General features: G+C 41.8%; 1 protein-coding gene across 1 annotated transcript; it reads right to left on the reverse strand.

Annotated features, from left to right (window-relative positions):
* Positions 1 to 536: 536 nt before the first annotated feature.
* On the reverse strand, positions 537 to 14,527 carry LOC111663138 (regulator of G protein signaling 6-like). Its single transcript, XM_023417214.2, has 15 exons — positions 14,404 to 14,527; positions 13,475 to 13,525; positions 13,252 to 13,358; positions 11,800 to 11,851; positions 11,233 to 11,297; positions 9,612 to 9,688; positions 8,668 to 8,749; positions 8,204 to 8,278; positions 7,432 to 7,533; positions 7,101 to 7,273; positions 6,681 to 6,806; positions 5,542 to 5,728; positions 4,628 to 4,717; positions 3,151 to 3,210; positions 537 to 2,867 (listed from the first exon to the last, which is right to left on the reverse strand). The coding sequence occupies exons 1-15, from the start codon at positions 14,525 to 14,527 to the stop codon at positions 2,817 to 2,819; spliced, it is 1,422 nt and encodes a 473-aa protein (XP_023272982.1). The 3' UTR covers positions 537 to 2,816.
* Positions 14,528 to 24,591: the final 10,064 nt, after the last annotated feature.

Consider the following 24,591-nt stretch of genomic DNA (forward strand, 5'->3'; position numbering starts at 1 on the left):
ACAGACAAATTTAGGTCGGTATCCTGACATTTAGTCCCTAGTATGGGTCAAATCTTCCAAACTTCTAAATCCTACATTTCCCATAATGCAATCCCAAATCACCTTTTCATTAGAACCTGCCTGCCTGGTAAATGCCCATGTCTTTCAAACCCCATGCTGTCAGTTTGTGAGGCAGGATTTCGACAGGGCCACAAAAGACACAATGCATCATTCACATCGCTGGTATGTATTAGTACAATGCTATTGTGTTTGCTTTTTAGCCACTCTGGTGGCATAGCTCTGTATAACGGTGTCAGTGTGTCTGTTGGTCCAGACAGAAATATTGCAGCAACTATTAGATGGATAGCCTTGAAATATTGTGCAGATAATTTAGTCCTATGGAACAAGAATACCAAGTCTCCCTTAAGTTAGTTTCAAATAATTTTGCCAGAAGTGCTAATGAGTGAGAGGTGTCACCCCACGGAGAAGACACCTTTGTATTCAATTGTTTAGTAATGGAGCAGAGCACAACACCAACAAGACAGTGGCACAGAGCAGACAGGTCCAGAGTCTTTATTATTTGGTACCCATGAATAGATAGCAGGTGCTTGAGTGTTTTAGAGTGCCAGTAGTTATTTTGCTGATTGAGAAACTAAAAGCACAAAATGCCCTGAATATGTTACATGCATAGTAATGTGCCCATATCATAATAAAGTGTGCTTTTGGATAATGAAATTTAGCCAGTTTACATCTACAATGCACTCTGTACATAGTGTCATTGTGTTTGTGCTGAGAATAAACATTTGGTACATCGACTCAGGTTAAACATCTCTCTCTACCTTATAATCAAGAGGTTATTGGTTTATGATAATAATGATAATTATTAATATGACCTGTACAGTGCATTGCAACGATTCTAATATAAAAGAATAGATGATTCACTCATTCAACAGTGATAGTCCGTCACTGTAGCAGTCACTGGCCTCATGGGGGAGCTGTGAGATTGAAATCTCTTTAGTCCGAGAGCTTTCTGTCTGGAGAAGAAGGCTGAAGCCACAGCGGAGCAGAGAGGCCTTAATGTTCAGTGTGCGGCGCCCGTGACGGGTCAGATATTGTCCCCCAGTTGCGTTTCCGGGCTTTGATGTCCGTTCACTGAGGAGAATTGCTCCACTTCAGGGCTTTTCCCCATCTGTGCGCTGTCTTTGGAGAGTCCAACCATCTAACGCTCCATTATGGTTCAATAACATGCACCATTTTCCCCAAAGTCATTGAAACACATGACACTATTAAACGGAGAAGTCATGGCATACATTTTGCCAAACAATAAAATGGACAGGTTTCATTATTTTCAGAAAACAAAAGATGGAAAAATCATGCAGTACAAAAACAATAAAACATAAATGATCCCGTAACGGGCAGCAGGCCTTGTAATATCTCCATGATTGGAGAACAACTAGTTCTGACATCATGATGTCCTTCAATATGACATGAACACAACACAATAGTCTTGTAACACTCTTGTTGCTGGTCCTGTGGTTTATCCACCACTAGATGGACCCATGGCACCGGAAAACGTTGAACACTACACAATGGTGGGAGCCTGAAAAGCGTGTGGATGCTATTTCACACGTGACTGTGCACACTAGAATTAAAGTAAACCTCAAATCACTGTGATTCACACCACCATGTGGGCCATGTGTCTTGAAGCATCTAAGACGTTTCTTCACGCAGACATTTGAAACTGATCAATTTGACTGTGCAGCCTGAAAATGTTTGGAACTTGAAGCCTGGAAGTTGTTAAAGCAGTGGACCAATTTGCCAACTGGAATAAATTCATCTTTGCCGTAAGTCTCATTGCAAAGCACTGTTGCAGAGACGAAACATTAATCCTCGACGAAGACATTTGGATGAAACATGCAACAGTGCAGTGTGGATGCTACATTAAGCCCTTATGCCAGATTTTTGGAATGTAATGAAGCATGAAATATTATACCTTCAAAAATCAATTTTGTAGATGTCATTAAATATAACTTATGGGAAAAACCAACTTTGGATACTTGAGTTCTGCTAAAGCTACGTTCACTATTTAACTGGCATGTCATGTGCTTTATAAGAAACAGATATAATAGAAATTTCAAGGTTATAAAAAGAGGTTGGATATATTTAAAAAAAAAAAGAAAAAGAAAAAAGTGATCTCATGCTTTAATTATTGCTGGCTGCCTTGCGAGTACAGAGACGTACGTATGTAAAATAGATTTGTGTCTGTGTTGATCTGCTTCTTTGACCTTTTATTTTTACGCAGTCATGTCTGAGTTAGAACTGGCCCCAGCTGCTTTAGGACAATTAAAGCAATTGTCAATTCATTGTAAGTTTTGTGGCAAATAGCATTTAAATGCAGTTTTTTTTTTTTATTATTATCAAAGAATATTGTTGCTTTTGATATCCAATAAACGTGTATATAAAACAAAATGAAAACAATATAAACTAATCAGTTTAGTCGACAAAGAGCCTAACAACCAGTTGGCCAACTAAGTGATGTAAAGAGGGCAGCCCTAGTCTGGATGTGCTTATACTGTATGCTGCATGCCATGTGGTGTGTTGGCTGAGGTTCCCCTTGTCAGCATTGTCTTTCCCTCATTGGTTCCCATTTGGGTTGTTCACCCCAGCAGGCCCCAGTGCTGCACTAACAGTATGGCAGCAGTCCTCGGAGCAGTGTCCGAGAGCCTCCACAGCAGCCCCGTCCAGCCCAGCTCCACTGTCTGTGCCCCTGCCCCGGCCCCTGTGTGGCAGTCACCCCTCTGACAAGGTCCGGGTGTGCCCCTCCAGCACAGGCTGTGTCAGGATGACTGCATCAGGCCTGTCAGGCGCTTTCCCGTCAAAGACTTGCCCTAGAAGGTCAATTAAAACGCAAACACATCACTAGACTGAGATGCTGTACTTTATAGAACTTTATAAATCACACAGAATCTCTAGCAACAAGGTGATTGTATTGAAAATGCTAAGCTGCAACCATTCATGTGACTAGCATGTTATCTTATTCCCACATACACATCCTATTACAGGTCTAAAAGCCACAATAGAGTGTAATATGGTTATAACTGCAAAAGCCACTGATAGTGAGCCAGCCAGTGTGGTTTGTGATATGAACAGCCCCAGCTCCAAATGACTTACCACACTGCGGGTGAACTTCTCCAAGGAGGTGCGGCGGCCCTGTTCAGTGTCTGCTGGCTGCTGTTTTGGGAGGGGGGGAAGCAGGGTGAGTGTTTGGGTCAGGTACGGGTGTTGACGAGGGGGGGGGGGGGGTCGGGAGTGATGCCGTTAGTGAGGGATAAAAAAGGGGGTCAGGCATTGCAAAAATGAGGGCCGTGGACAATGCAGGGGTGGCATTTTTTTTTTTTTTTTTTTAGGAAATGGAGTGGTGTCAGTGACAGGCCAGCAGAAGGAGCGGTGTCCAAACGGGACGGGGCAGAAAGGCTAGCATGAACAGAGGCAGCTGTGATTTGCTGAAAAGCTCCATATTACACAGTAACAGCTCAATGAGTGTTTGTTTAGCTGTGCAAGTCTTAGAAATGACATTGATAAGATACAGGAGGTAAACTACATAACATGAAACCAACAAAATCACCAACTGTTACAACATTGTCACATATTACGCTGCATCTGTCAGCCACTTATACACTGTACTGGTCTGTTATATCTATACTGTATGGTGGTTGCTCTCTGTCCACAGAATGACTCCTGTTCCTCTCTTTCAGAGCAGTTTGGCATATGATGTCATGTTTTTCAAGACTATTCCCTCTAAATAATTTAGCATTTTCCTTGCACCTGCAGTTTGGGCACACTGGTTTTGCCATTTTGGGGTCTCTGTTACTATTGTAGTCTCATGAAAGCTCACATACAGTATCAAATTGCTGGTCGCCACACATTAGTAAGAGCTGGCAAAAAAAAACTACTAAATGACATTAAAATTACCCACATTTGTAGCATGTACGTGTGATCAGATTACCTCAAAGATGTTTGAATTACACTGCTTTCCCCTTGTACAGTATATCATGAAAACCTCACTAACTAGTGGTGGAACAGGTATTTTGATCTTTTACTCGAGCAAAAGTAGCAGCACCACAGTGTGGAGATACTGTTACAAGTAAGTCATGCATTCATAAGCAGAAGTACATAAGTATCAACATCAAAATGTACTTAAAGTACCAAAGGTAAAAGTTGACCCATTTCAGAATAACGTTTATTATATTATTGGATTATAAATGTTAATGCATTGATATGTAAGCATCACTAATGTTGCAGCTGGTAAAGTTGGGCTTATTTTAATTACATTACAGTACAGTGCCAGTATATACTGCCAGGTAGCTATCTATAATCTGAATGTGCAAAAAAAATGTATTAGAAGTAGAAAAAAATGGAAATGCTCAAATAACGTACAAGTACCTCAAAATTGTACTAGTACATATACATTCCACCACTGTCACTAGCAGACTGGATACACACAAGAAATATGAACCTGTAATGTCCTTTAAATCATAAAAATGAAGAATCAAACTACTGTGACAAATGTAATAAAAGTGGTAAAGTTTTATAAAAAAAAGAAAAAAAAAAAGAAGAGGTGACATCGGGGTCAGTGAGTGCAGCTCACCTTCTTTCTGGCTAACAGGAGATCTTGGTAGATGTTGGATCGCAAAAAGCGTGCATAGCTGTCACTTTTCATTAGCTTGAAAATGTGCTCCTGCAAGAGAAAGGAAAAGTGATGAGTGCTTGTTGGCCCGGCTGATGCCAGTAAGAGAAGAGTAAGAGAAGTGCAATGAAATAAAAATGGAGATCTGATTATGGTAATGCATTATTGTATTCATGTGTGGTTGGTGAGGGTGCAAACCGAGCATGCTGACATGAGTGGCCGAGTCCTGTGAGACGGAGCTGAGTAATGTCCTGCCAGCGAGAGGTGTTTCACGTCACACACCACCAACCCACTTTGAAACCAGAAGAATCCATGGTGAACCGACCGAACAACCTATTCATGGCATTACTCGCCTCATTAGGCCCTGGCACAAACACACTCCGTCATTCTTCTTCTCTCCTCTTTCTTTCTATTCCTCCACGCCCTCTCATTCATTCACTTGTGTAACGTGAGTGGGGAAGGAAGGTTTCAGTGTTTCTGTGGGTGGATGAGAGAGAAAATAAAATGGCTGTGTGTGTGTGTGTGTGAGAGTGAGTGAGTGAGTGAGTGAGTGAGTGAATGATGTAGTGGTGGGTAAACCCATCTGAACTCAGTGAAAGGAAGTTGTTACTTGAAAAATAGAGCTTCTATTTGACATAACTGTATATCTTTTTAAATTTTAACAACACACTGTAGAAAGTGCAGTCAAATTCTAATGAAGTATGGCCCCCACTACATGACCTCTATATTCGTTATATCTATGTGCACAGGTGCAGTTGTGTTAATACTATACGTGTCTGGTGTTTGTTCAGCCTTGTGTGAGTGTTGCGTTCATGCACACGTGAACATGCATATCCGTGTGAATCCATCCATGAGGGAGAAACAACACAGTCCACCTGAGCGTCCTCATAGCTGTATCGTCCGGGGTCTTTGAGGTTCTGGCTGGTGCGCTCGTAGCTGTGAGAGTCCAGGTTGATGGAGCTCGGCGCTCCCTCAGCCAGAAACTCCTGCCAGATCTCCTGCGCCCTGGAGGGCACGTCCTGGAGCGGCCGTCGCTTCAGATCCTGCACAGCTAACCAGAACCTACAACAGTGTCAAATCTAGTCAGTAACAACCTCCCAAAAATATACAGTAAATATAAAAGCAGCCTTTTTTGTACTAAAGTTACTCTTATATGAGCTTATGATACCATTATCTATGATAATTAATGAACAAATTAGCAAATATGTCTATACATGTAAATATGCATGTTTACATCTGCAGTATTTTAATTAGTAATACTCATTATTCGCATTTTATATAACTGAACTATTGCTGTTATTGCTGATGCAAACACGTATGCAGCATTTTAACCCTGTAGATAGGTTTGTATTATGTTGGGTAAAGGAGGTGTGTTTTTAGATGATCATACATTTTGCATGTAAAATTTGAATCGGTAGAGTAATCTATAGCTGTCAAATATCGGTGGAGTAAAATATTATTTCCCTGTGAAATGAGCGGAGTAAGAAAATAAAGTAACAGAAAATGATCAGACTCAAATAAAGTACAAGTTCCTCAAAATTGTACTAACAGTACTTGAGTAAATGTTTCCACCACCATGCATGGTATTAGTATTATCTATATATCTTAAAATATTAAGGAGTTGTAGTAAGAAAATTCTTATTATTTGTGCTGCAAAATATTATTCGATTATTGACCTAAATCAAATTTCTATCTGTGTTACTGTATCAAAGGAGTGCTTCACCACAATGTTGGACTCACAATGGATAGTTTAAAAAAGAAGAAGAGATAAGTAGATGGCTACAAAGGTCTAAGAAACACGTCTTCAGACCTAACCAGCGCTGACTCGAGTGACATCACTTGAGGCAACTTGTTAGTAGTATGCTACTAGTCAAGACCTGTAAACAGACTTTTGATGAGTAAAATCGGTGGAGTTTCCCTCATGCTAAAATATCCCACATAGCGCACCACACCATAGTGTTTAAGGAGGAAAATTTGTGAAATAAAATTATGAAAGGAGAGCTGAACGTCTCACCGTAGGTTTTCTGAGCTGAACTCTGACTCCAGGAACTTCAGGAACTGGTCTCGTCCTGCCGGGTCCTTCAGCGCCTCTTCCAGAGAAAAGCCCCATTTCTTCACCCGCTGCTGGCTGGGGTCACGACTGCTCACAATACAACCGATTACATAAGACCAGAAGAAAAGAAAATAGAAAAGTGTGGTTCATTGTTAACAAGTCATTTTCCCTCTTGGTCTGCAGAGAGCAGAGGCCCAAAAGTCAGAGCACAGTCAACCTTTCATTTCATTTGAGATGAGATACAAACAGACAGATATCTCCTAATTCAGGACAGCAAGTTCATCAGCACCAAGAACGCTACGCTCCACCTGACCTCAGCATTGGTTTAAAGCGTTATCAGCCCCCAAGGAACTCTCTGCCCACATCCCAACATGTCCTCACCTCGCCTCCAAGTCCCAGAAGGACGTGTCGTCACCGATCCAGGGGTTGGAGGGCTCTGTGGCTGACACAAAGGGGTCGTATTCCATGAACTGCTCCGTGTAGCTCATCAGACTGTCGGCCACTTTGGAAACCTTCATGCAGTGTCTGTCCAGCTGGATGTTCAAGAAGGTAATCTGATGGAGAGAGAGAGAGAGAGAGCGAGAGAGACTAATGAGGAGGCTAAATAAGGTAGCAGGTCATCAGTCTGCAACCCCCGACTGCCATTATGATGGATGGGTGAGGCGGGCTGCTGGTAATGACCTAAGGAGAAGACTGTCACACAGTGAGTTACCTCTTTCTGAACGTCCTCTTTGGTGGTCTTCCTGGTCGGCTGGGAGCTGATGTGGACGGGACTCGGCTGGCTCTGACCGTCATCTGGTACCCCGTAGACCGACTGCAAAGAGCGAGGAGAGAGACATGCTTTGTTTTGATACCATTGTTGTTGTTTTGACACACCAGGGACTCTGGGGAGTCACGGGGAGTCTGTAGCTGCTTTTGGTGTCAGGGATTGTGTCAGGGAATTTGGGGGCGTTAACAACCTGAAGTGGAGTTTAGATTTTTATATTTAACTCAATATCTTTTCATGCGACACACACACACACAAATAGCAATTTTTAGCATTTTTACATTGTTTTGTAAAATCTATATATTCTATTAAAAATAATTTTATCAGTCTATACAATATAAATAATATACTACAGTAAATTTAAAAAAAAAATATATATATATTTTATTAAAGACATTTTATAAAAATATATTTCATAAAATATTTTTACAACTAAAAAAATTTAGATTTTGTAATTTTTGTCAGAGAATTAAAAACAAAATGCAAAATGTGCATATTTTATTAAAATATTTTATTAAAAGTATTCATTTTATTTTTTTAAAAAAACTATATTTTTTGTCAAAAAATTAGATACAGTAGGTGTGTTGGTGCAGGGCAATCTGGATATATGACCTCAGTATTTCTAAAAACTTGTGTGGGACAATAAGTTTGACAAACACCAGTGTTGAGATAATAATATTAAGGTTGGAAATCCACACACTCTGTCTCCTCTGCTCACCTTTTTTACCCTGTGTGGGTTCCTCTCTCTTCGGCACTTGCGGATGTCCATCTCTGTGGTGTTGACACAGCCTGGCTGTGGGAGGCAGCAGGAGACAGAGTGTGTTTGTGGGTCAGATAACAGTGTTTCTCCAGCATGTATTGTCTGCGCCTGTCCTCCTCACACAATACTATGCTGTCTTTCTATTCAACGACGCCATGCTCACAAAAGGCTCATATGCAAAGTGACTGGCACCAAATCTGATTCTGCTACCAACAACAAAACAGAGCTCTCAACTGAACAGAATGTGGCGCTGAATCGGCTGTTTTCAGAGTTTAAGTGCTAAAATTGTCTACCTACATAACAACCCTTCTTTTCTTTCCTTCTTTTTTTTTTTTGTTCATTTCCATTTTTTTTTTTTTTTACAGTTGCAGCATCTGACCTTATTTTCCTTTTCTTTCTTCATGACTTTGATCCTTACTCACCACTGGCCGATGGACATCCCAGAATGCCCTCTCCTGGCTGTCCAGGATCTTCCTCTCTGCCTTGTCCTTCTTCCTGTCAATCCTGCGAACAGAGGAAACAGACCACTCATACATGGAGCTCACACCTCTGACACATCCGATCAAACAGCGTAAACTCAATAAATCATGCCTCACAATTACACACACACACACACACACACGCGCACACACACACACACACACACACACACACACGCATGCTGAAACCACTGACAGGCCAGACTGGAGAGCAAAAAGCTGATGAGTGTGGGTCTTAACCTGTCTGCTCACTTCACCCAGCCATGCCTGGTGTTGCTGCTGGTGGGAGCTCTTACATAAATGACATTTACCGATTGGTCTTTGCTTGGCATTGTTTAATCCACAGATGTAAGAAGGCGTGTAGCTTTCCATATCGCCCTAACTTGTATGAAACAGCAGTCACTTGTCAATGACATTTCCGTGAACATTTTCTATAGAAAGGAGAGGAAAGGTCCGTCCTCAATGAATGATGGGAGGAATTAGTGCTGTGCACATGCCAGCCACCAGATGGGAGTCTTACAAGAGAGAGAAGTTAGGGAGAAGAGTGTGTGTGTTTCTTCTCATAGGGGAGTATTTGCTGTATTTAATGCATATACACCCCTCCAGTCATAGCACAGCATAACATCAGAGCATTGTTAATGAGAAGAGCACTGGCCCGATGCCCAACTGAGAGCACACTGAAGCATTTTCTCTTCCTTGGGGAAATAACACTCAAGCATATGTCAAGCATATGGACAAAGGTTGGTGTTTGTACATTTGAATATAAAAAACTAATTTCACCAACATATGTCCATCCTCTATATCTCTCTATAAGTTTGTCATGTCAGTAAGACACTGATGTCAGGAGGTGACGTGTTTGTGATTCACATGTACACACATGTACTCACTTGACTTGAGCCTCAGCTTGCATGAAGATGAACTCCCACTTCCTGGCGAAAGCCCTCTGCAGCCGGGCGAGGTTCTCCTGGAGGAACCAATCAGGCAAAGCGTTAGGGGAGAAGGTCATTTGAATCCAAGGTCTTTAGATGATTATATTATCCATTCACTGTGATAGCACGCCATAACTGTGGATTTACTGTTGCTGAGATGAGACAACCTCTGACTAACATGTCCCTGAAAAGGTCACTGAACTGCTGATAGCACACAGGTTTCAAGCTGTTTTTGTCCACACGACTGTTAAATTAATCACCGTAATAGCTGTAACTAATAACTGCATTATTCTTAGTAGTTAGTAGGAATAGTTTGACATTTTGGGAAATATACTTATCCACTCTCTTGCCTAAGAGCATGGTGAGAACATTGATACCACTCTCACACACGTGTGCTAAATATTAAGTCATATATTGCCAGCAGCCGGTTAGCTTAGCTTAGCACAAGGACTGGAAAGAGGATGAAACAGCTGGTCTGGCTCTGTCCAAAGGCAACTAAATCTAAAGCTCACTAATTAACATGTTATATATTATTTAATCCATGCAACAACAACAAAAAACTTCCTGTAACTTCCTTGAGTCTCGACACTTTGGTTTATATATGGATGGTGTTAATTAGTGAGCAGTATTTTCTCGTGTAGGTGGATTTGGTTACCTGTGGACAAAGACGTGCTAGCTGTTTCCCCTTGTTTCTAGTCTTTGTGCTGAGGTAAATGAACAAACCTTTGGCTGTAGCGTTGTATTTAGCATAGATGTTAGTGATATCAATCTTGTCATGAGTTCGATGAGAAGATTTTGTTCATTTTTTACAATATCATCTGTGATCTGAGACCAGCATGGGATGATCTCCAACAAAGGTTGCGACTCAAACCACAAACTCATGAGTACACTGAGTGCAGTTCAGCATTGCGTGATAAATGTTGCTTTGTAAAAAAAAAAAAAAAAAAAAAAAAAATCTCTTTAAAGCTCCATACTGTACACATATCAAAGCTGCATGTCCTTAATAACAAACCTAAACAAGCATCTGTCAGAGATACAGTACGTGACCTCGTTACAAAGAGAAAAAAAACCTGAGTACCAACTAGCAGGCATGTAACAGTGAGAGCGATGAGGCCTGGAGGCATAAAGTGACCTGAATAGGAGAGAAAGGAAGTCTACTGGACAATAGTTGCAGAATAATTTAGAATATTAAAGTGCAGTTGATTGCTATTGTATAACAGCAAGAGATCAGCAGTACAGTAATGCTTCCCTTAACACTCAATTGATCTACTAATGCAAAGTAGGCTTATAGATAGTTTTGTTTACATTTTGGGGCCGGTAAATGACTGCATCATATTCTGCCAAATGTTGTTCCTGAAGATCTGTCTAAGTATGTAATTTGATAAAGGCATTTTGCTCAGAGGAATGGATTTTGGCATTTCAAGGCCCCAGAGGACAACGTATCAGCTGTTTTGTTCTTTGGCATAGTGAAGGAAAACAGGAAATTCAGAGTGTCATCATATTATGATCAACGCACAATGATAGCATTGAACTGAGAGTTTCCCGGCAATAAGCAAGAGAAAAATGACAGTGTACTTACAGCCTCATAGTCAGCCAGCTCAAGCCTGGCTTTATTCTGCATGGTGCGCTTGCACAGGTAAATGGCTGGAGGGGGAAAAGAGAGTACGAGTGAGACATGAAGAGGGCAATAGAGTCAGTGCGCTGGGTCGTCTTTTTTGTACAAAAGAAAAAATTGTATTTCCAACGGATGGTGCTCTTTTTTTTTTTTTTTCACTGAAGTCTCAGCTGTGTGAACCATCACTAATGAATGTTATACTGAAGCAGGCAGGCGATGTGTTGTCTTCTGAAATAACAAGCCTTGAGTAAATGCCATGCAGAGAGCCCGAGATGTGGTCACATCAGTGACTGTCTATTTATTTTGTTAGGCTAATCTCATCCCATAGGGTTCTCTCCACTGGGTGTTCCTTGGGGGCCAGATACATTACAGGGAATGGCCCTGTGGATCGATAACTCTGTGAATGTCAACAACGGATCTACAGTACGAGCTGTGTCTCAGCTCTGGAGGATGATAGACAGCTGAAGGCGTCAGTGAGATCTCACTGGTTAGGAGAAAGAGGCAAAAATTGATAGACAGTGCGTGACTCACCATAGTCTGTGTTCTCAGGCTCCCAACAGTTTGAAGGCCAGAAGTATGGAGACTGATGAAAGCAGAGGGGGACGGAACAGAAAGACTTTGTTTATTTACTCATGTAATCAGTAATACAATCTTTTCTTTGCATAAGAGTCGAGATAAACAATAATATTCTCTAATATGAATGTTGGAATCTCACTTCTCCCACCACCCACACTCCCTCTGCACTTGTCTTCAGCACATAGTCAAAAGACGACTCTTTGTTTGATAATGATCCTTGATGTCCATGTGCTGCACATAACTATCTGGGGAGCAATGGTAGCTATATTCTCCCCATCCATATTTAATTGTCTATTGCAACTGATATTACACATTCAAAGTTCATTCCCGAGTCCATTAATAATGGATCACTCACATCTATCATGCATTCTTAATAACAGGGCCGAATTAGAACTTGGTGGTACTCAACCACATATTTCACTTCCACTATTATTCATGATGATAATTAGTCTAAGAGCAAAAGGCTGATGCTGATGAATGTGCTTGTTTGAGTGTAATGAACAGAAAGGTTAACATGCTCTCATTCAGCACTGTAATTGTATCCTCAGAGAAGATCAAGTTGATATATAGGACTTCACATGTTCGTGCACAAATCGGAAAAATATGTGACAAACAACAGAAGACAGTTGTCATTAAAACTGGGTCATCTACCAGTATAGTATCTATTTTTAGGCTAGCAAGGAAAAATACCCCTGTCACTATTCCTCACAGCACAGCTCTGGAGACCGGCCAATACATTTGAAATGCACCATGGACTCTTTTGAGAGGTTCTGATGACGTGGGCCTGTTGCATCACGACAACATCAGAGGAAATATATTTTTAGCATCCGCTGAATGAGCAAGTGTGACACACGCTGCCCTCCCTGCGCAGGCACAATAATGGCTTTTAATCTCCAGCAATAGAGGTGAAGATAAATGCATTCAGTGGTAGATTGAGGGGGAGGAGCAGGGGTAGGCTGGTGACAGAGAAAAGTGCAGAGCCAGCATGCAGCCAGCTCAGTGCTTCCCATAGGGGAGCCTGCCTACTGTAGCTGACTGGCCAGATTAGGATTCTAATGGCCCAGTCACAGTAATGAGTCATCGTGGAGCCCATAGCCATCAGTGGGACCTGTCAAAGTTCATGCTGGATCAGATGGAGCGAAGGAAAAAGAAAAAAACACCCCTCCAGCAAGCTGCACGGCTGGCCCACAGGCGGTTCGCTGCGTCCCACCTCCTGCACCAACGCAGCGTCCAGCAGGGATAGAAAGTATCGACCTTGGTGGGATGAGTAATAGGCTTAGCAAGGATTGCTCTCATTAGCACCACGCAACAAACATATCCCTCTGATAGCTACCATCATCTCATTATTCTATATTCAAAGGCCTCCTAACACATATCTCTCGTAGGACTCTCCCATGGTTTCTGTACCTGAAAGCGATAAAGGGTTCCATCGTCTTTAAGCGTCAGTACGTGGTCAGAGATGGGGAAGATGTAGCCGTGTGCAGCGACCAGACTCCCAAGGTGGATGGCTTCAGCTGTTGACAAGAGAGAAGGCACACAGATAGGAGAGGGAGAGTGTTCGAAATTGCTCTCTTCTTGGATTGAGCTCTGTTGTGCTTAAATGTAATGGCACATTTTTCAGCAGGCGTACCTGGGTCCTCAATGGAGAGGTTTTTCATCAGCCACTGAACAATGTCAGCCCCTGGTATTCAGAGAAGGACATTGGTTAGAAGTAGAGTCACAGTCCCACATCTGCAATAGATTCAACAAATGCTCCAATCCGCAAACACAAATGAGCCTTGAGGAAGTGTTTGTGATTCATCTCTGTTCAAAGCTGTGGGTCAGAGCTGTCAAAGCTGAGTAGGTGTCTAAATATAACATAATGTTAACAGGTTTTCAGCCCCCTCCCCTCTCTCTCTCTCTCTCTCTCTCTCTCTCTCTCTCTCTCTCTCTCTCTCTCTCTCTCTGCTCCTGGACAGCACAACATCTGGCCCGGCCTTTGAGCTTGGCAGAGGCTGCTGAGCGAGAGCGTGAGGCAGTCGGGCCTGGAGGAGCCAATGTGAAGGAGTGACTCAGAAAACAGCCTCTGGGAGAGAGGGAGCAACCCCCTCGTCCAACACTGGTGACTCATTTCATACACAAGCACACACATATGCACACACACACGGAGGAGTACAGTGTGTATACACACAGAAGGGTACAGACAGAAAAGAAAAGGAGAAAAGTAGCTTTTCTGCGGTGTGACAAGGGCAGCGTCACACCACAGGCTGTTTCCTCAGTGGCTGGGGTCTTATCGGCAAAGACATCATCAGCCTCCAACTGTAGTAGCAGCAATTTAAATGAGCCCAAAAGGTCATATTTGCTTTACTGATTCTGACGCATCCGATCTCACCAAGCCCGCTTACTGGGTAAGACTACAAAGCGCACACACATACTCACAATTATCAGCAGATCAGGTAAGACAAGCCCTTATTAGGAAGAGACGTGCAAGCAACTGCAGCATGTGTAAAAGTGCAATCACACACAGACATATACAGTAAACACGCATGCACACACACGTTTATACACACAAATACTGACCTGATACCACACTGGGGATCTTAGAGAGGAAGCTTTTGACGGTCCGGATGGCTACGCCTCCAGCTTTCTCATCTTGTATTCGTGTTACGATGTCTTCAATCTGTGGGGAGGCCAGAGGTGTCATATCATGTTTTCTATAACAAGACAACACCTTTTTCCTCAATAAAAAAAAAAGGAATGGCAGGGATGAGGAACATGCACTTTAATTGTCTAGTTTTCAGTAATAACAGGAGTAATTAAAAAGTAGAATTATGATTAACTTGCTGCAGTGTCTGGCCACTTGGGGGCAGCAGAACAATCTGTAAACACTGACATATCATCTATCACCTTACAAAGTTGTTATAGCAAACATGCCATAACAAGTAGTATTCAATTTGAGTCATGTTTATGGCCTCCTGAGAAATATAAGTCAAGTATACACTCTCCTTTTAGCTTAACTCTAGAGGCTAAATGTTCACCAGCTGGTTGCTAACGTTGTCTATGTGTTGTTTGGCGGTGGCTGGGTTTATCAGAGCTTTTTCACTTAAAACAGCTGCCTGTTGTGTCTGTAAACAAGCGGATGCCAACGGTGAGCTTGAGCCAAAGCAGTAGGCTTACCATTGCAGGTCGTAAAACCAAAATGCTGAGCTTAAAGACGTTAAAATGCTCCACAGAGCTAAGGGGAACTACAGTGTTTGTTAATTTTACACCTATAACCACAAGCTCTATTAAACATTGACTGGTGCATCTTTAAAATTCAGATCTGGTTTAGTTTAAGTGTTATGTGTAAACTTTCTATTTATACATGAATTACTTTTGTTTGTAGAAAAAATAGACAAACTAAAAGAAAATTCAATACATTGCTTTTTGCCCTTTCATTTAATCTGCATTGCCTTGGATACATCAGTAGGGAGGACCAACACCAGACATTTTTAGAGAGCAGCTTTGGAAAGAAATGTAAGACCCAGTGGACGCCAGATTAGTGATGCTGCAAAGTGACCTTAGGAAAGTACAATCCACATCTATGCTTGTCAAGATCAGGGGTGAAGCCAGACAGCTGAATTTACACATATTTGGGGTTTGATAGTGATTTAAAGAGACGCTCTATTCGATGTTTCACTCTACAAAGCTTAGACCTTAAAAACAGAATGGCCTTGGGTCAAAGCTTCGATAGAATTGAACACCTACACATTGTCGTTTTTATATAGCTGCACGTTGGGGTGATTTAGCTGTAACAAGGGCTTCGGTCAGGAGCTTTGGCCAATTGTAAAAGGCTGTCACAGCTATTCCCCAGAGGCAGAGATAAACATCACACCTCCGACGCAGCCAGAGCCCCAAACACATCACACATCAGCCACCTAAAATTAGGCACGGAACAGCTCGCCACTCAACCACTACACAGGGGAGAACACATACAGTAAACAAGCGAACATCCAGTCACTCAAGGACATGGACACACACGTGTAAAAATTCACATGAAAATACAGAAATCCATATACAATGTATAGACTTGTAAACACTTGAACATAAAAAGGTACTCAGCTCGACTCAGGTCAAATATTGATGTGAACAGGCAGTGCTCTGTTGCCTGCTGGAGTCTCACTAGGAATCAATCTACATCAAAAAGATCCCGATTTTGCACACTTAGCTTTATTATCAGCAGCCAACCATATGCAGTACAGTAGCTGCTAAGGTCGTTGCGCTGGCTATTAAATTCTTTATGGCTGCCTAAGCATCTGTCTAGTAAGTGAGCACACTCAGATGCTCGCACACATACACACCCACATGCATATGCACACAGGCACACACGCTGCTACAGTAATGACAAAGCTGATTAGGTGAATTTGGAGGGTTCAACTCATGGACTTGACACACTCCGAATTCAAAGAAGCCTCTTCTGTTTCCTCTCATCCAAAGTAGGCTACAGCAAGTTCCTCCCTTTATCCCACCACGTTTACAGTTGACTCCAAGCCACGATCACAGACACACAACACCATGCTGTGCTGTAGTTCGTGCCATTCCAAGACACGTCTTTCCCTCTCCTCTCTTTCCTCCACTGTTCATTCATCATTTAGCACAGCATATCCGTGAGTGAACCCCTTCCACTACGGCAGGAAGACAGACTCTAAAACACTGAATAGTGTAATAAGTATATAAGTGTAATGTGTAAGCTTGTGACATTGTAAATGTTTATGAGTTTATGATTTGTTGTTTTTGGGGATTAATCTTAATCTGATAATCATCGGACAACATGTGCATGAAGTTACATTTGGTAATACAAAATACTTTTACATGATAAGGCTGCTGTATCTTCTTATTGTCAACAAATCCCATGACAAGACCAAAATAAACAATGTGTTAGTTTAATGTAAAAACTTTCTACTGCCACACCGTGTCTGTGGTACTCAACCAGAAACCCATAGAAGTAGAAAATGTAAATGTAAAACATTAAATGTTGTATTTGTCAGGGACTATTTCCAGCTGGGGATTAATACATATTGGGTATAGTGAATATTGTAGTAGGACGGTGTATGTGGAACTGACTTGAAAGATAAACTACAGTATCCATGTTCATGGTAATCACTCAGTGAAATGGTGTATTTTAATAGGTTTTAGACAACAATGGAGCTCTGTGGCACAGGGGAATAAGCTGCACAGGCAACACTTGTTAGTAGGATTCATTTATTGGTAGTTTTGGTTTTGTTCATGGGATTTGTTGACAATAAGAAGATACAGAATATCACCTTACATATCCTTTGACTAATTAAATGCACACCTTCTGTATTGTCCATTTTGTTTTGTTTCAATGAGCCAGTGCTGGATTTGACCAATATATTGACAGTCAAATCAGGGGTCAGGTTTTAAAGGCCCATCTGCAAACCATGCCTCTAAGTGTGTGTGTGTGTGTGTGCGTGTGCGTGTGTGCGTGTGTGCGTGTGTTCTCACCAGTTCTCTGTACCCTACACAGAAAGTAAATTTGCATTTGGCAAAAATTATTCCTACATTATTATTGCGCTTTCAAATGTGCGTTTTACCCCAACTGTGGGATTGTTATTCTTTTCATCTTTATGTTAACAGATGTAATATTTGTCCTCAGCTAATTACACGTTTGTTCTTCGATTCTGCATGATTGTGTAGCTTTAAAGTGATACAACAAAACTACAGTATCTTTTGGAGAAGGGGGGTAAAGAGAGAACAACAAGCAGAGAGTGCAGCATGCTATGGCACATTTACTCAGCCACTATTACAATCAAATGTAATCATTCTCCGTGGCAAAGCATTAAATGGATGATTCATAAAAGCCCCATGAATCTACAACAAAATACCCAGCTGTATATGGATTTAATAACACACATTATGCAGATCAGAGAGGTGAGAGGGAACACTATGTGGCAAGACAATTACCAATCTCTCACCATAAGCTTGAGAGAGTGTCTTGGCATGAATTATTGAACATCCACTATGGAGAATTACTGCCTCAACTCTGTTGATAAATCTCTCACAGGAGGGCAGCGGAGAGAGAGATAGAAAGAGCTGCATCTGCCCTCTGTGTTGTGATCAAAGCCTTGGTATTTCAGGCCTGCCTTCGCCTACATGTGAGTATAAACAGTTTTACATGAGCACAATCAGGTGCACAACAGATTAGCACTGAAACATCACAATCTTTCCTTTGAGGACAAACCTTCCACACAAAACAAAAGGGGAAAGCTTTGAAATCAGGTGCGTTCGATCCAACTCTGAAGGACTACTCAAATCCCCTGGGACAAAACAACATGGAAAGGATTAAGTCCTTTTGTTCTCATGTAATAATGGACCTTGCACTATAGCGGCATAGAAAGAAGAACTCATTATCTCGCTATAGGATGACAGGAGACAAGAAGTGCTTGGAACAACTATAGAAAGTGCACATCATATCTCTTGGATGTACAAGCTAATGGTGTTTGCAGCTTGGTCTGAGGGGTTTTTGAGAGCTGAACATTGCTGCTAGCCTGCGATAACAGCACTTTGCCCCAAGCCACCAAGCTCTATAAATGATTATCAGGAGAACACTTGTGTATCTTGCCACTGTATGTTTGCATTTGCAGCACACGTGTGTTCAAAATTGTACCCATGCTTGACTGTGTATTTGCCTGAGTGTGGTTTGTCCATCTTATCTTTTATAGCTCTGTGGGCAGCATTAGCACCCTGTATGGCACAGGTAGGAGGGTAAAGGTTTAGGGCAAGGGCGTAGGTTTGCATATGGATGGCAGCGACATGTCCCTACAAATATTTTGGGAGGACAGAATTGTCCTTACCAATGTTTGACTGAACTCGTTCGCACAAGGTTTGGAGTGAAGTCATATTAGGTCATTCCAATGTGCCCTCCAAGAGGCTACGTATCCAAGACAGATTTAGGCATGCTAGCATTTCATTGAATGAAAGGGCGGGGGCTGACGTCATGGGAGAATATCACAGTGGTACCTAACGTCACCAGGAAAATGTCAACTTATGTTATTTAATCATGTTATCTAGCGTTAACCAGCAAGCTAACCCTGGCCTCTGTCTTCTCTAGGGTAGGTAGGTTGATAGCAGGAGTAAAATCAAAAGATATGCACGTCAGGTTAATTGGCTTTACAATTAGTTACTATACTGTGACTTTTTTTTTATGGCTTTTTATGCCTTACTATAGTATGACTTTTTTTTTGGCTTACTATGACTTTTTATGCTTTGCTATTATTATTATTATTGCACGTATTCATGCCTTACTATCGTATGAATTTTGTTTTTACCTTAGTATACTATAAAGTTTTTATGCCTAACTATACCATGACTCATGATATATATATGACATATATGTCCCCATAACAAGAGTGATGTTACCATGTGTCACCTATAACATGACATATATACTGTACACCCTCTGGATATATTGAGACATTAGTTAATAACATACATGAAATACTCACAGTAAAATGCAACTGTATTAAAACAACATGCTTATTAAATTAAAGAATGTGAGGCAGCAGCTACAGGTGATGTAGATGTACAGCAACAAAATAAGGCCACAACTAAGCATTTACTCCACATTAATTTCAGGGAAAATTTGTGCACTCTAATGTCTATAACAGGATGTCACTACTTCCTGTAACATGGTCTTGTAATTGGACTTAATGAAGTGAAATAAAACCATGTAAATTGGAGCGTCAGCGACAAAAATAACCATAAAATAAATGCGAGCCTGTAAGTATGGAAACAATCACTTCTCCTACTAATTGAAACCCTGCGCCCCCTATTTTTTTTTTCCAAAAATGGCCACAGATGAAGCTATTAAAAACTGGCCCAGTCTTCAGAAATGAGACCGCTGCTGCTAGAAGATGGATCAGGCCGTAACAGCGCCATTAATGATTCAGCAGTCATCAGCAGACTCAGACTCACTTGTCATTGTTGAAAGACATTCGGGTCTGTGAGGAAATGTCCAGGTGACGGGTGGAAAGATACATTTCTGGCATGGAGATAGTTCTGACGGGTCGCTGGGAGGTGAAGATGAAATAGTGATGAGGCTTTGAAAAGTTTTCAAGTTTGCTAAGTCATTCTCAAACACTTTAATAAGCCCTGATGCTTTTTTAGGGTGTATATACGTCACTTGTTTGTCATTACCAATGGAAATAATAATAGTATTGAATATTAAGAGATAGATTTAAATGAGTATCATATACTAAAAGTGATATTTATTATAGTTACATTTTTCTCAACTATTAAAATAATCAATACGTCAGGAGGACTCTGCTGCAAACCATCGTGAAATGAGAGAATATGAATACATTTTAAAGTAGTGACCTTCAACAATAAAAGGAAATACTGCTTTAAATGCATATGACCTTAACAGAAAAATGCTGCATATATTCAGCTGAATGATAAAAAGCCATTTTTGTCTTACTTTAGGTGTTTTCCACACTGACCGTGGACGTGTCCTCTGAATTTAAACAATTATAAGTATGCAAATCTCTTTTTTTTTTTATAACATATTGCCTTCAATTTAAAACAATATCGGATCAGCAGATGGTGAATACGACTGGACTCAGCACTCTGCAATTCAAGCTCCAAATCCTGGACTTGATGTGTTTGCATTAATATGTTTTTTTAATATGTATTAACAGAATAGTTGTTTTTCCATTGCCTTACAGTATGCCACTTGTTTTGCTTTGCCTCCTAATTGGCCGTAAGTCAGTTGCTGTGTCAATTAACTTAGGCCTAGATGAACTGTTTTGCTTTGCCTTGCTCGTGCAAACTGCTTTATATACTTGAAATTAATTCATCGCCTCAAAGCGCTGCTAAATTGTACACTCTCGTTTTGCATATTGTTTGGATTGCTGACTGCTGCAGGGTGCTGGAGCGATGTCTTGCCTTACATTTTAAGTCTCTACCTTCACAGTGTGTAGCTGTGGCTGCACTGATCCTCCACTGGGTCAGGCCAATGCATTCATGAGTGTGTTGTCATAAGCACTATCTTTTCAGCACTTATGCCTCCAGCAACCTGTGGGCCAGTCAGACACCACTGGCATAGTAACCCAGCCTGTAGCCTTCTTTTTGGTTTCATTTCTACAACATTTTATACCTCACCACAAACAGCAAGCTTTACAAGTTGTTCATTAACTGTTAAAAGATAAGTTCAGTTGGTTTCACACGCACTGTGAAGTAACTTTTCCAAAGTACACAACCTGTCACACGACACTTTTTTTTTTTTGGAGTGCCATTCTGACCTCTGTGCCATACTGGGTGCATAATTAAGTGAGTTCCAGCTGGTGTGTGGTGCCCTGGGGAACGAGGTGAGAATAAAGCCTGCTGGAGAGAAGACCAACACTCCAACTCTCTTAGCATGCCAAGTCATGATGAGGGAGCTATGAGAGCTTCTCTGCTGGGTCTGACACACCAGGAAGGAAGAAAGAGAAAGAGAGAAAGAGAGAAAGAGAGAAAGAGAGAAAGAGAGAAAGAGAGAGAGAGAGAGAGAGAGAGAGAGAGAGAGAGAGAGAGAGAGAGAGAGAGAGAGAGAGAGAGATACAGCCATGCAAGGAGCAACACAGCAGACTGGAAAAACCCTGTAAAACCAAGTGCAATAGTTGGAAACTCATACCACTTTGGAGACGTGTGAATGAATCACATTTGCACATACACTACTCAATCACACACTGACGCATACCTATGCACAGCCATGCAGCATGTGCTTATGAACACATGCACAAAAGCATAAACGGTTGCAACAAAGCTCTTGGTGAGTCTAATATTGCATTTCATGTAAGTCCTAACGGTTCTGAAAGAGACATATTCAGTGATCCATCTCTTCTCCAAATTGCCATCTCCACACGACTGCCCTGCAGGGGAAGCCTTTTCTTTTCTGCAATAAACAAATGTTTTCCCATCAGGCCCTGCAGCCTTTCACACTCCAGCGAAGCCATTTTGCCTTCTGCCAATACCTTTCATAATCTGTTTCCCTGTGATCATTAGTAGCAAGTGGATTGTAGATGCAATAAAGTTAATTGTTTGAATGTGGAGTTTAGGAATCCCATTCCTCATAATTTCGAGAAAATCCTGTTGAAGGTTAAATGAATGCTAGAGCACATCTTTGTATTTTTCTGCCTAGTGGCCTCTTCAGGCTTTCTCAAGAGTGAGGCAACACATTAAGAGTATTAGGGAGCCATCTTGATTACCTTTCAGTAAACATGTAAATAATCCAACGTAGACTTACACTATATTCATCTTATTCTGCCAACCAGCTCCTGCAATTAAGTCCAAGTGTTCAGTGACATTCTTTCCTCAAGTCAGGTGTTACCCTGTGGATTCATGTGTAATTTAAGCACATACCAGGCATTAGCAGCCTCTTTAGCTTAAGTGGTCACAAAACAATAGAGACCCTGCCCTGACAAAGAGGCCCAGAGGTGCACGACTGTACGAAGAGTCCAATTAGCCACTGCTTGATTGCCCACCCAGCTGGATGCTCCTCAGTGGAGGGAACACGCTGAGATCCAGAAGCGTCCGACTGTGATGCTGCGCGTCACTTTGAACCAATCAGACCCATATGTTGGGACAGAGAGTGTTGATGAGGATGTTTGTCTCTTGTTTGAGCCAGTTGAGGATCCCTTATGGTAACTGACATGCATGCGTTGCGGAGATGTCAGCAAACGGGATGGGGGACACTGTGTGTGTGTGTGTGTGTGTGTGTGTGTGTGTGTGTGTGTGTGTGTGTGTGTGTGTGTGTGTGTGTCAGCTTAGATCCTCCATCTCCATGGCAACACAGTGGCAAGAGGAGTGAAGCAATTAAAAGTTTGTCAAGTACAGCTCCGGCATGGGCAGCATGCCAGCTTGACTAAATTACAATTACAGATCGAGCTCTTTGGACGGCAGGGATAATCTTGTTGTCAGTGCTTTCTGACTCTCTTTTTTTTTTTTTTTTTAGAAAAAGAAAAAGGAATTAACAAGCTCCTTTTATGCTCCTCAATATCAAAAGGAGATGCTTAAAAATCAAAGCATTGGCATGATTCTTGTGAGCAAAATGCAAATGCACTGCTTGGCTAAGACAGGCTACACTCAGGAGAGTATAAGCCTACACAAACCACAGTGACTCATCAGGTCACCTTTCTGTTGATGAGACTCAAGGAGGACCGAAAAAGATCTCCTCTCTTGTAAATGTCTGTTGTTAGATACTCCACGGGTTGCTAAGGGCTTGAGTGCAGGAAAAAACAGGAGTCTGCTGCTCCTCTGAATAGATAGCCCACTCTAAAACAAAGTGCCCTGTGCAGATACAGGGGGCTACTTTTAAAAGACACTGTCTGAAATGAAGGGCATCAGCAGCCACAAGTTCGACTGGCCGCTTTTATAGGCTGGTTTTTACTGTGCCGTGTTTGAGTTTATAACTGTGCTGTTGTTATTGCATGTCAGAAATGAACCACAGCTACAGCCAACAAGCCACAAAAGGTCATTTTTGTTCCAGAGGGAGAGAATCACATTACCCACAGTTCACTCCTCTGCAAGATTTACCTTAAAGAGCTTTCACTAACAGCAAATTTACATGCAGGGAGGCTACTTTCACTGCAAACACTTCACACAGCACCTGCATGTTGAGTGCCTGTGGGGACTCTGTAAAGGTTCGGACTCTAATAAGGTTCAGTATCTTTACATTCGCCAGTCTGTAATTAGGGAAGAAAAGCAAAAGGAAGAGTATTTACACGTGGAGTAACGATAAAACAATAGAGAGGGAGCAGTGGGATGCGACAGACTGCACCAGACAGGAAGCATTTCCTTCTATCTGCCTGACTTTCAGTTTGGAACTTCTCTTCCAGAGAGGGTTTTCTATCATTTATCAGCGTATTTTTTTTTTATGTCTTCGCCGGGCCACTGCTGTCCTTCATTCGCTCAGTAATGAGAGAAATCAAAGTCTCGCCTCTAAGTCACAGCATGCTCACTGTTATACAAGACCTAGGTAAGCTGCTAAACTGTGAGAGTGAAAATCAACACTGGTGTGACGGTGTCAGGTGAGAGGCAGTGGATAACACTGTCTATTTTGAGGATGCCCACAGTTTAAAGCCCCTCTGGGAGCCTGAGACTGGGCACAATTCTCCCCACTGCTGCCAATTTAGGAGCTCAGTGGCCTGTGGAAGCTACTCTTACTCACTGTCGCTGTCTGTGTGTGAGGGGTGACATTGACTTCATGTTAGGTTTGAATCTTTTTCACTTTCTTGATCAATATATCTTCATCTTGGCCTCCTATCTGGGGCACTACACCAGTAATAATATCTACAGGAGATTGGTTTGAGGTGGTAAAACCTCAGGACCATCTGTCTATCTTTGATGTTGGCATCATCCCCTGACACGCCACTCCTGCCCATCCTATTCCTTGAGGCCTGGTGGTAATTGGGTTACAGAAAGAGAGAGAGAGCGAAAGAGAGGAGAGAGGAGGCGTCATCAAGCCCAGGTTTGCCTCGGCCCTCGCAGGGCCCACAAGCCTGTTCTTGATGTCTGGGACACAGGAGACGGAAAACTCTCATCACAGAGTTTACTCATCTCCGAGGAGAGGAGAGGAGAGGAGAGGAGAGGAGAGGAGAGGAGAGGAGGGTGCCACAGTGAAGGAATTGGGCTTCAGAAGTCAACAACATAACTCCTTCCTTTCAATATTTACACCAGTCAAAGCAAGTCATTTCCTCTTGCTGTCTAATCAGTGTCTTCTTCCACTGAAGC

This window comes from Seriola lalandi, unplaced genomic scaffold (genome assembly GCF_002814215.2).
Source record: "Seriola lalandi dorsalis isolate HSWRI2012SDOR001 ecotype SW California unplaced genomic scaffold, Sedor1 jcf7180002054573, whole genome shotgun sequence".
Taxonomy (NCBI): Eukaryota; Metazoa; Chordata; class Actinopteri; order Carangiformes; family Carangidae; genus Seriola; species Seriola lalandi.

Excerpts from the sequence above, each read along its gene's own strand:
- LOC111663138 (XM_023417214.2), bottom strand. The coding sequence starts at position 14,527 with ATGACACCTCTGGCCTCCCCACAGATTGAAGACATCGTAACACGAATA. Across the intron at positions 13,359-13,474 it reads CCTCTCCATTGAGGACCCAG|CTGAAGCCATCCACCTTGGG; the intron begins GTACGCCTGCTG and ends TCTTGTCAACAG. Across the intron at positions 3,211-4,627 it reads TCCTGTTAGCCAGAAAGAAG|CAGCCAGCAGACACTGAACA; the intron begins GTGAGCTGCACT and ends CTCCCAAAACAG.